General features: G+C 40.8%; 1 protein-coding gene across 1 annotated transcript in view; it reads right to left on the bottom strand.

Annotated features, from left to right (window-relative positions):
* Positions 1 to 887: 887 nt before the first annotated feature.
* The window catches only part of MREG (melanoregulin), a 54,938-nt gene continuing 42,977 nt past the window's right edge, over positions 888 to 12,848 (bottom strand). The window contains 4 exon segments of the mRNA XM_066281015.1: positions 888 to 2,652; positions 2,655 to 2,757; positions 3,642 to 3,805; positions 5,097 to 5,187. Coding sequence (XP_066137112.1) covers positions 2,537 to 2,652; positions 2,655 to 2,757; positions 3,642 to 3,805; positions 5,097 to 5,187 — 474 coding nt within the window. The 3' untranslated portion in view covers positions 888 to 2,536.

The following is a 12,848-nucleotide window of genomic DNA, read 5'->3' as shown; positions in this document are numbered from 1 at the left end:
CAGTTATCAGTGAGCCCACTTCTGGAATAGCATCTGAACTACAGGGCTGCCCTGAGCTTCTCAATGATGCTGGCCCCCTCTCCAATCCTCACATTGGTCAGTGTGCCCACTGGGCTTTCCTGAGTGCCCTCTTTTAAAAAACAGATACTTTATTATTTGTTACAATAGTATCCATTAATAGGAAATCAGATGTTGGATCTGCTAATTACAGTGTTTTCTGCTTGGTATACATTGAAATAATTATTAATATAAAATTTTTCACCCATCTACCACTTAAAATCGCTCTGCATTCACAGATGAAGTACAGTAGCCAACAGGGAGACATCTGTGGATCTTGGTCCGCTGAGCACCTTGTGACTTCTGAAGTGGTCACTTAAGTCACGTTCAGGCCTCTCTCATGTACTGAACTTGAGTACAGATCTGCCCTTGACTGGCTTTAGAATGAGGGCTGGTGCTTCAACCCATATGTCCCTAAGTTTCTTTACCTTTCATTAAAGGGCGTATGGAAAGATAGCTCTTACAACAACATGGATGGACCTTGATAACATTATATGGAGTGAAATAAGTAAATCAGAAAAAAACTAAGAACTATATGATTCCATGCATAGGTGGGACATAAAAATGAGACTCAGGGACATGGACAAGAGTGTGGTGGTTATGCAGGGTGGGGGGGAAGGAAGAGAGGGAGGGGGTGGTGGGGGGAGCACAAAGAAAACCAGATAGAAGGTGACGGAAGACAATTTGACTTTGGGTGATGGGTATGCAACATAATCAAATGTCAAAATAACCTGGAGATGTTTTCTCTGAACCTATGTACCCTGATTGATCTATGTCACCCCATTAAAATTAATAAAAATAAAAAAAGAAATAGAACACACATCCAACTGAAAAGTAAATACAGAAATCTTTTAATTTCTTGAAAAGAAAATGTCCTGGGTAATTCTATGTGTTTTTATAACCATAGAGGCAATCTTATCCTTATTCATTCATTACCAAAAATAAAGACTCCGTAGATGCAAACTATCTTATCTATTTCTTATCGAAAAAGCAGAAAAGACAAATGCCAAGGTCAGAGATGAAAACAACATGATTTTCTGTTTTTTAAAATTTATTGTTGGTTCTTTTATTTTGTTTGTCCATTTCGCTGTTTGTATGTTTATCTTACAAGAGCCCGTGGAGATGAGGGAAAATATCTGCAAGCTAACTTTAAACAATAGGAGAGGGATTAGATACTAAATATAAAAAATAAAACTTTTATTAGCTTACTTATTAAACTAGGAAAATAATTGCCCAAAACATGTCAGTCAAATAGGTCTGCAGTGCATTAGTAAGTGGAGAACAGGTATCTCCTATAACAATAACTTACACACTGTGTATACCACCAAAGAAACTAGTCAGGATATGGGTATCTTCAAGTCACAACTCCCTGGGACAGATCAAAGTCAAGTTTCTTTTCACCTAAAGTCAGAAGAGAAAAACCTGTAAAAGTAACAAGATTGCCATTGTTCTCAGCAATCTCCTGATGGATCCTGCCAATTCTGAAAGTCTTTTCAATAAAAGGAACCCTGATTTCTTGGCAAGCTCCTTGCTTAAGGGGCAGATAACTTTGAAACTGGACGTCTCAATCTGTGCATAGAAGCAGGCTATACTGCCAGCATTGCTCCATTTTGAAAATCATCTTCGGGAGGAAAATCCAGCAATGACCTTCTACCATGCTACACTGGCTGCAGAGATGCAAGACTGCACCAGAGGTCCCTGGGCAGGTGCGACTCTCAGCCAAAAAACTGGAACAGATTAAAGAGAAGAGAAGGAAGTAGAGGCTAAACGTTTCCGTTTATAGATGCTATCCTATAGCATCATGCTAGATCAAGGGCTTTTGGATTAGAAGTAGACAATATGCAAAAAAGGAGGTAACTAGATACCAGCAATGCTGAGAAGTTAAGATGCTTGTACTACAACTGAAGACGGCGATTTTTACACGGAGCTGCTGGATGTTCTGCTTGGGATCGTTCTGTTTGGAGCTCACGTCTGTGCAGCATTCTTAGACATGTCTACAACCCTGTAATCTGTATTTCTAAATAATTATAACTGATACTTATTATGATGCCTCTGACACCCTCCAGCGCTCAGTATGTTCTTCCAAGTTAAAGAAAGGTCACATAGTGCCTGGTATTATTTTGGTGTTAGCCTACATACATAACGATTATTTAAAAACTGGTAACCCATATTGGGCTCAATGAGAGCTCTCCCAATTAATCTTATTGTCTTATTTACTAGAATATCCTTCTCTCAATAGGATTAATGATTGAGGCTTACTGTAAAACCAAAACCAGAATGAGAGCAACGGGTTCTTGGAATCCAATTACCCGTGACGGAGTATCCCACTGAAGAACTCTTGGAGGCAAGATCACCAGCGTGTTTCAATACGACCTGAACATCTCACCGAATAAAGAACTCATGAAGACCAGATATCCAAATCCTTAGATTTTTTTGTGGGATCCAGGGTCATTTTTCACTTAGTTAACCCTCTGTATGCTCACTGTTTTCTACATTCATTTGTCCAGCTTTGGCCGGCTATTGAGTTCCAGTGGAAGAATTCCAATTCTGCCTCCCAGCCTCTCCTCTCGGGACTTGGAAATAGAAGGCGGTGCCATCTTTCTGGCCCTCTGCCAGGCCTGGCACTCCAGGCTTCTTGGGGTAAGTTCGACAGGCAGTTTTAAAGAACTCTTCTGCAGCATCGAGAGCAATGAGACGGTCCTGCCACAAAACACAAAACGGTGTCAAGAGGGGACCAAGCCCTGTAGAGGGGAAACCATTCTAACAACAGCAAAACCCATCCCAGAAGTTATAGCGAGGAAGCAGTTACTAAATTTTTCTCAACAAATTTAAAGACACACCTTAGTCCTTCATTTACATGACCCAAGACACATTCCACCACTCTTAGAGTCCTTTCAAATCTTGCTTAATCTTAGGTTATGTACACAATATTTGTCACATCTCTGACCTAAAAGGCTAACTACCCAGCAGAATTGGCTGAAAAATACAGATGCCTGCATGCAATCCAGAAAGCAGAATTTCTTTTTCTTTTCTTTTTTTCTTTTTTAAGTGAGAGGAGGGGAGATAGTAAGACAGATTTCCGCAAGCACCCCCCACCAGGATCCATCCAGCAACACCCGTCTGGGGCTGAGGCTCACCACTGAGCTATTTTTATGATGCTCACCACTGAGCTATTTTTAGCACCAAAGTGGAGGCTCCACAGAGCCATCATCAGCACCTGGGGCCAACTTGCTTGAACCAATTGAGCCATAGCTGTGGGAGGAGAAGAGAGAAAGAGGAGGGGGAGAGGTGGAAAAGCAGATGGTCACTTCCCCTGTGTGCCGTGATCAGGAATCAAACCTGGGACATCCACACACCAGGCTGATGCTCTACCACTAAGCCAACTGGCCAGGGCCAGGAAGCAGAATTTCTAAAGCCCTCCAGGTGACTGTGGTGCCTCAGGCCCTTGGACACCAGTGCGTAAGATGTCAGCACACCTGCTACCTCTGTACTGTGGCGCTGCTGGAATGGGGAGTGTATGGAATAACAGAGAAGCAAAGACCGAGAGTAAAATCAGGGCGGATGAAAACAATGGGTCCACTTACCACAACAAACAGATATCTCTCCGAGAGCTCCCAGCTTGTTGGGAAAATAGAGGTCTCTTCGGCTAGTTTTAATAGTATCTCTCGGGCTTCCCTTGTGTTTTTAGAATCACTGATGGTGCTGAGTTTCGTCACCGACAGCAAAGAGTCTGCTTCCTTTTGAAAACCTAAGGCCAAAAAAAAAAAAAAGTACCTGTCATGTAGTCACAGAAAGTGACTGTCCTGCAGTGCGGTCGCTGCAGAAGATGAAGGGACTCGAGCATGAATTCAGGACAAGCATCAGAAAACTGAAGCCAAAGGCACTACTCCACATGCTGCTTTCCGGCTCAGGGCGATTGGCGGTGACTTGAACTCAGATTTGCTTGGTATCTCGTTTTGTTTCATTTTCCTGGTTAACTTTTCCCTCAGCCTCGGATACCACCCAATGACCGCTTGCTGCCCTTGTTATGGTTCAAAACCCTCCTCCCACCCACTCCCTCCTCTTCACCTCCTCCCTGGGCCCTAAAATTCCCACCTGCCTTTGCAGTGTGGGAGCCAAAAAGTGGTCATTTCCAGGTCCCGACGTCTCCAAGCCCAGATTCCCTTCCCCGGCGCAATATGGCTGGCTGGTTAAAGTGACGTACTCAAAGATATAAAAGACTCATAGATTTAGACCTGTCTGGCGTAAATTACATTTTAAAGAAGACTATCTATCAAGTCCCACCAAAACTGGGTGGGCAAAGGGGACAGAAAACCACCTCCTCCCACTGTACCCCAAGTAAAGCAAACCAGCACCCCCAAGTAAAGCAACAGACGCCAGCACCTTGGTACCCCACTTTTGTAAAGCTATGATGCCAAGGTGTCCCATTCTCTTTCAGAACGAAAGGACCGAGGACTCCAAAATTGATAAATTCATTTGTAAACATTAAAATGAACTTATTTTATCAAGTGAAGGCCATTGCAACCCTAACAGAATTAAGAAAAACCAAGACCCAATATCTACTCTAATGCCACAGGGATCTCCCCCAGTGCCGAAGCTTTTCTGCCTCTTAGTCTTTCTCAAGATTTACACTTAATTTTGTTGTACTCTTACAAAGAAAAAAGGTTTCTGACAAACAGTACTTCTCCCAACCTGCCCCATCTCATAAAACTATTACTAACTGGCCAATCACTCCCATCTAATTCAATCAACACCAAAAAAATTCAGCAGTAGCGTCCATGTGATTCCACTGCCCTGTGCTCCCTGAGACTGAGGACAGATGGAGCAACACATGGCAAAGTGTGTCCTCAAGACATGGGCTGGTGACAGCAGAAACGTCAGATGTTTGTGCCAGAGGAGACAGGAGGACAGCCTTGGGAAAACAATTCGTACACAGCAGCCTTAAGTAGTCAATTACCGACAAAACCATGGTGACGAAAGTGCAGAGGAATGATGACAACTGCTTAGTTTTACCGTCTTATAATCACTTTCAGACTCACCTAAATCTTCCAAAATGCGTTTCCACCTGTTTCTCACTTCCCTTCGAATCTGTCGCAGGGTGTAGATATCATAGTTGAGTTTCTGCCACTTCTGTGGGAGAATGGAGATTCAGTTTTATTTTTACTGTTTGTCCTAAACCTCTATCTAACCCCCAAACTTAAGACATTCAAACATGTGTTTCTCCCCTTCACTGATCTTCAAAGTGTATCTAAAAGAAGAGAAGGAGATGGGGGAGATGAGAGTCAACAGGAAAACAATGGCTACCACGTCTAGAGACTCTGCTATGGAGCAGGAGATGTGACATGTTACATGAATTATCCTAATCAAACTCTTCAAATTACCTAGTCTTTCAAATTCAATGATCGCACCTGTAAAGTGGGGATCACAAATGCAAATATCCCATCTACAACTGTTGAGAACATTAAAAGTATTATATATAAAAGCACAATACCTGCACAGTGAGCACCAAAAAATCCACATATTATTAAAGCCATTTTACAGATGAAAAAACTGAGACCCAAACAAGTTAATCCAATATCATCCAGCTAGTAAGTATTACCATTGGTATTGGAATCCAGATGTGACCCCAAAGTTCATGAGAAAAATGACATACAAAGCAGGTCTGTCATCCTGTAATATAAGGATAAAGTAGACCTGGCAATCCCAAATATTGATATTTTGATTCCCAGTCAATGTTTCCTTCACCATATCTCAGCATTGTTTTCTCTCATTTATATTCCCAGGATGGAATGAATCTTTCAAACATTAAACAGGAAAAGAATTATAAGGTCATCATTCTGAAAACTTCAGTCTTATGGGTCAGAGGCCATCATGTTGACCCTAATACAGAACTTGCATCTTTCAGGAACATTAAGATTATTGAGCCTGACCTGTGGTGGCACAGTGGATAAAGGGTCGACCTGGAATGCTGAGGTCGCCGGTTCAAAACCTTGAGCTTGCCTGGTCAAAGCACATAATGGGAGTTGATGCTTCCTGCTCCTCCCCCTGTTCTCTCTCTATCTCTCCCTCTCTCTCTCTCTCCTCTCTCTTTAATAAAAATGAATAAATAAAATCTAAAAAAGTAAATAAATTTTTAAAAATGTATTAAAAAAGATTATTGAGCTAAGCATTTCTTTTAAATGTCGTTGAAATTTGTTTTTAAGGAACTTTATCGATATGGAATAGTCACTTTTATAAAATATACTTTTATCTCTTAGCAAAACCACACAACTATCCAAAGCACAGCTTAAAAGAACATTCTAAAATGCTCAATTTAAAATCCAGTTTTATGATATCTTGACTCCCCTCACTGAAAATGTTTTAGTGTTCCAATGATGCTATTATTTCCCTACCGAGTTGCTTTCAAGGTCTGCCTTGTTCATGGCTAATCAACTATCGTGACTGGTCAAAAGAAATCAATTTAGTTGTCATTCAAAACATTTAAAGATACCAGTTGGAAAAAGAAAACTAGCATAATAGAGTGTGTTCTGTTGTGACTGCATTTTAGATCTGTGTCTGAAGCTATGGCATCATAAGGTCATGGATTTCAGCTATTTCCCAGAAGTCATGAAGTGGAGAATTTGAGTACCTTTCCTGGTTTGTTTGTTTGTTTTTTGACAAAGGCGTGCACACATGCATGAGCTACAGTGTGTGACCGGGGCCAAGGGTAAAGTCTGTGGCACAAGAATAGAGTCATCTCAGAAATATGCAACCCTAACCTCATCTTTGTCATCATGTGAAAGGACACCTGATAATACCCCGGAGACTCTATAAGTCATAGGGAGGGAAATTCAAGCACTGCCGTTTCCATGAGATGGGCTTTATTGTACTAACTTGACCATTCAAACATACAGCGTTTTGGAAAACAGCACGGGTGCTGGAGCCAGACTGCCCGGGTTTAAGTCTCAGCTCCAATATTTATTAACAGCTGACACTGGGCAAGTTCATAACCTCACTTGTCTCACAACCTCATCTGCAATACAGGGATAGTAAGACTACCTACCTTTTAAGTTTATTGTGAGGATCAAAAAAGTTAATGCAAACTTGGCAAATGGAGTCTGGTGCACATTCTCCTCCAAATAGTGTGGACACAATAAAGAAATATCCTCCAAGGCTCAGAATGGTTTCTATCATGAGGACTGAGGACATTTCACATTGCAATATGCAGTAGCTCATTTGTGAGGACGCCCAGAAGAAAAATTTGTCTGCGCTTGGCATCAGGTACAATTTTACTTTTCCTGACATTACTTTCTGGACATGGTAAATTTTTTAAGTGATCAGTTTCCACACTGTAGAGTTATTGCATGAGAAACTTACAGGAATTTTTGAATTTCCAAATTTTTTACTATTTTTATGTCTTTATTCACATTTGTTCTCCTATCTTCTAGTGTGTGCTATCTTGCTGTGTTTTCATGTAAGTTGCACTGAGTTCTTTTTGACAAAAGGAAGAGTGTAAATAAAAAAATTTTTTTACAGAGCAGCGCTGTGGCCATTCTCAATGACACTGACCCTCCTCCTTGCTGGATGGAATGAAAAGTGGTCAGACTTCGTCATGGTGATTAAAGCCCCAGACAATCCATCTGGAGATACAGTCGCTCAACCTTAAGTTTTGTAACAAACCACTAGGTGGCTTCATTAACTTGCGATTAAAAGTCTCTGCTAATTTTTCTTTCTTTTTCTTCGGCTGCTGGTTTAGACCTGTTCCCTCCACTAAGTGTAGCCAGATCTCTGTTGTTCAGAAATACAGTCATCTTTGGGTGATCCAAGCTCCAGACTTTTTTTTAACTTTTCTCTTCCTTCTGTCCATCTACCAGTTATCTAGCTATTCCTAGACCCCAACATTAAATGTTACACATCATTCAGTCACAGTGTCTGTGACTCTGATAACATGCTTGATGGAGAAGCAGCAATATGACATTTACAAATCTAAGAATGGATCCACACATGATGTATCTACTGGCTTGCACATGATAGGTGCTTGTTCAGAGTGGTGGAACAAAACTATGCCTTTCTTATATCCATACCATTATTGTCTTCTTTCGACAGAATCGTCAGATGATCACATGAAAATAGCTGGAAGTTTTGCGCAAAATTTAAAGCTCTAATACCAGTAGAGCTTGGGTAGCCTTTTGCCTAACAATTGGGTTTTGATAAAATACATAGTAGGAGGGAAATTTTAATTCTTCTTTAACACCTGACCCCAAAGAACAGAACCTCAAGTGACAAATGAAAAATGGTGATGTATGAAACCTGCCCATAAACTTAAGAAACTAACTTACCTGTCCCCTGGTACTAGAGGAAAAAAAGTCTTGTAATGCTCTTCTACAATTTTTAAATTGTAACAACCTGCTTTTAGACAAATAATTTGAAAATAACAACCAAAGATCAGTTATATATTCTTCACCCATGAGCTGAAACACCAATCTACACCAGTCTTATTTTCTATACTAAACCTTTGTTTTTCTTACAATTTCTGAAATAATATATTGTGCCAATGTGATGCTGTGGCCCAACAGTTTAAAAACAATGAATAAATTACCAAAGGTGTAATCAAAGAACCAGCGCAGACTTAATTTCACAAGATCCCTGGGAACCAGGACAGACTGAAACAAACCTGTGACTGAGAATGAGTAACTGAAGATGCTTACGGCTGCACTCCTGAGGTTTCTCTCCTCCCTGTTGCTGACCCAGTCAGATTATGGAGGCTAGATTAGAAGGCTGAGGCAACAACACGAAAGGCAGAACAAAACCCAGTCTCCTGCGACCCCTCGCTAGTTGTCCTCTAGTTTTAGATCCATGAGCTGGCTTTGACCTTGAGTTCCCATTTCAGTTCCTGGGATCATTTTCTCACGCACAAAATTAAAACATTTTATGCTTATCTATACTTGTGGACACATAGGACAGTTAAAAAGTACTACTTCCTTCTTGCTAAAAAGAGGTGATTTTTACAATTAAAGACATGTACTCTAACAATAGGTCACATAACCAACTTAAACTCTTGGAGGTACGGCAAAACGTATGGGGATCTCGGAGCAGTCAGGAGTGGTGGTCTCTCTTTGCGGTGTGAGAGACAAAATCTAGAACTGCTCCCACCACCTTTACTACCCAGAGAAGAGCCACACTAAGGAAGAAGTCAACACTCAGAGGAGGACATAATGAAAGAATCTCAGAGAAACAGAGACTAAGGACATACTGGGCCTCGGGACCCAGTCACTTCTGAAGCCAGCCCTACTTCTGGACTCTGTTATCTAAGCCACTTCCATGTAGTTTTAGAGAACTAGAGTTCTCTTTCTAGTCCTTGCATCTGAAAGACTCATGTTACAAAGTCCATTCATTAAGTATATAAACAAAAGAAACTATAAATACTGCACAACATATTAATCTTATATTTTCCTACTACTAGCCCCTAGGGTTAGATGGCATTATAAACTTATTTAGCTGGGGATGAATATGGTTTACAGAAAATGCAGTACATTTACCAGGGATGCTGAGGACCGAGGTTCGAAACCCTGAGGTCACCAGCTTGAGCATGGGGTAGCCAGCTTGAGTGTGGGATCATAGACATGACCCCATGGTCACTGGCTCAGCTGGAGCCTCCTGGTCTAGGCATGTATGAGAAAGCAATCAATGAACAACTAAGGTGCCACAACCGTGAGTTGATGCTTCTCATTTCCCTCCTGTCTGTCTTTCCCTGTCTCTCTTTCTCTCTCCTTTGCTATAAAGAAAAAAGGAAGGAAGGAAGGGGGAAGAGAGGAGGAAAGGGAAGGAGGGAGAGAGAGAGAGAGAGAAAGGAAGAAAGGAAGGAAGGAAAGAAGGAAGGAAGAGAAGGAGGGAGAGAGAAAATGCAGTATTAAAAATGCTCTGCCTGGGTCCCAATTTTTCAGACCCAAGAATGCCTAGGCAATGCTACAGATATAACAGCAATCGTTTCCCATATCCAGGAATTGCTCAACGGTGCCTCCCTTGAGTTCTTTCCATCAGAGCAGAGCTTCTGACTCTCACACAACTGTTGTTATAACAAGGGAGAAAAGGTGGTTTATATCTAATTGGCTAATTTCTTCTAAAGATTCAGAGGGAAAGGTCTATCATTGGCTTGATCACTTAACTCCCTTACTTATAAAAATATGTTGAATCCATCTGGCTGGATCTAATGACCAGTTTAAAGTTCACTTTGACTCAATAACTATGAGCCAGAATCTATTCACCATCTGAAACCTATGTATTAGGATGACCTTCCTTATCCTATATCTTTCTTGGATGGTAAAAACCCGTCTTCAAAGAAAGGTATTCATATGTAAGCTGAAATTTACTTTATCTTCTTCACTCCATATTCCAAGATCTGATAATCACAAACTGAACTTTAAGAAATGATCTTAGTATATCTGATTTGCATAAAAACCCAGTAAACAGATCTTTCCAAAATTTACAAGAAGTTGTGTAACTTTCTCCCAGTAGCAGTCAATTAAAATTCAAATCTAAGTGTATCCAATTCCAAAGCCATTTACCCTTAAATAAGCAAGAAGGAAGAAAAGAAGGGAAGGGGAGGGGAGGGGAGGGGAGGGGAGGGGAGGGGAGGGAAGGGAAGGGAAGGGAAGGGAAGGGAAGGGAAGGGAAGGGAAGGGAAGGGAAGGGAAGGGAAGGGAAGGGAAGGGAAAAAAGAAAAGGAAAGGAAGAAAGAAAACAGAAAAGAATGACTACTTAGTGTTTCTTCCCCAACCCAGGTTCTCTTTTCTTCTGCATTTTATGTTTGCTTATTTAAGTTAGGCAATACATTTATATAATTCACAATTCAAAAAGTACTAAAGGCTCTTTCCCCCAGGCACGTGTCCTCTCTACAAGTAATAAATGGTACCAGTTTCCCCTGTACCCTTCCATTTCCTCCCCATAATAGTAGTATACCATATCTTGTACTTTTCACTTAATAATATATTTTAGCTGTCATTCTGTATCAGAATATAAGGCTCTACACCAGCGGTTCTCAACCTGTGGGTCGCAACCCCGGCGGAGGTCGAACAACCAAAACACAGGGGTCGCCTAAAGCCATCGGAAATACATATTTTATGGCGACCCCTGTGTTTTGGTCGTTCGACCCCCGCCGGGGTCGCGACCCACGGGTTGAGAACCGCTGCTCTACACTCTTCTTTAATTGAACTTTTTGACCCTCTGGTATAGACGGAAACAGTTACCATAAACATATTTATCTGTTCTATAGAAAATGGCGCCCTAAAAAAGTTACACTATTTCTCTAAAAGTGCCTTAAAACTAGGAAAGACCTTCAGACAGTTTGCTCCCCAGGCACCCTTTCTAACATCACCATCAGAAAGTATTAAGTACCCACGTGTGTCACACGCTAATTAATATGCATCCTTTTAGGAATTTCCACCTCAACTCAACGCCAACCTTGAAAGAAGACAGAATACAACTGTGGCCACGACAACACTGCATTACAAAAATTAACATCTAAACCGGGGAACTACACAGGGATTAGTGGGCCAAATACTTTTACTTAAAAGTGGCAGCATCTTGGTAAAATAAATTCTTTTCAAGTATTGTAACCATTACCGCTTTCCTTTCCATTTTCAGCAATTCACACAATCTTATGCTACGTTCTATGTAAGATAGAGATTCTCTAAAAGATAGAAAAATCATATTGACTGCTTCTCCAAGTTAGTTTTCTTTCATTGAGTATGCAGCAGAAAATATCAGCTAAGAGAAAGACACGTAACACATGGGAGGGGGGTAACAAACATGTAACATTCTCCTATATTTGCTTTTCACGGAAAAATGTGAGATTGGTAATGCAAAGTAGGGTAGTTTTGCAGCCACTGAAGGGTACTCAAAACGGTGGCTAGTCTAGAAAAAGGTCTCTTTAGTCATGCACAACAGGGCTGTTTCATATTCTTATCAGTGACTTCAGGAAGCCAAAAGTCACAAAAATAGGAGAGAGCTAATATATGGAATGAGAGAATCAAGATTTGAAACACAGATGTATGAAATCTGCAGGTCAGAATTCATTAGAAATAAATAAAAATACATCCTACCTACACTTAGGTTGAAAAAACAAAAACCAACACAGTCCAACTACCAAATGCAGGGACCTGCCCATGCAGCAGTTCACGGGAAAGACAGGCTAATCTGAGTGGAAGCCAGGAGAAAGGTGATCAAGGCTAGAAGGAACTCTCTATTTGGAATGAAACCTTTGTAAGGTAATGAGTCCTCAGCTCCTGGAACTCTCAGTTATAATATATATACTTTATGTGGAAACATATAATGTATAATTGCTAGAGATACAATGTCTGTAAACTTCTTTCAATATATTTTTCTTGCATCACCTGACAAAATCTAAAAAGGGTTGAAAGGCATTTACAAAAAAGAAGGTCAATAAATAGATAGATGAGGGACAGACAGATATACAGATAGATGGATGATTGATAGAAGATAGAATATTTTCAGAGCACTGACTACTTCCCAGGTACTACTCAAAGCTCTTCACATGTACTTAGTTAATTTTCATAATAGGCTGTGTTACTCTACCAGATGGAAATTATTATAACCTCTTTGGAATTTAAAAAATAAAATGAGGTTGTGAGAGGTGAAGTGATGTGCTCAAGTGTGCATACCAATAAACAAGGAGCACAGTCAGTGGGCTCGGCCACTGTCCACAACTGTGTCTTGAAAGAGGAAGGGTGGGGGCTGGGCTAGATGGGAAGGGAGGAACGAAAGTAGATGAAGAGGACGAAAAAGCAGCTGCT

The sequence above is a fragment of the Saccopteryx bilineata genome, chromosome 5 (genome assembly GCF_036850765.1).
Source record: "Saccopteryx bilineata isolate mSacBil1 chromosome 5, mSacBil1_pri_phased_curated, whole genome shotgun sequence".
In the NCBI taxonomy this organism is placed as follows: Eukaryota; Metazoa; Chordata; class Mammalia; order Chiroptera; family Emballonuridae; genus Saccopteryx; species Saccopteryx bilineata.
Note: the sequence above shows the minus strand (reverse complement) of the source record. Positions and strands in the feature narration are given on the sequence as shown.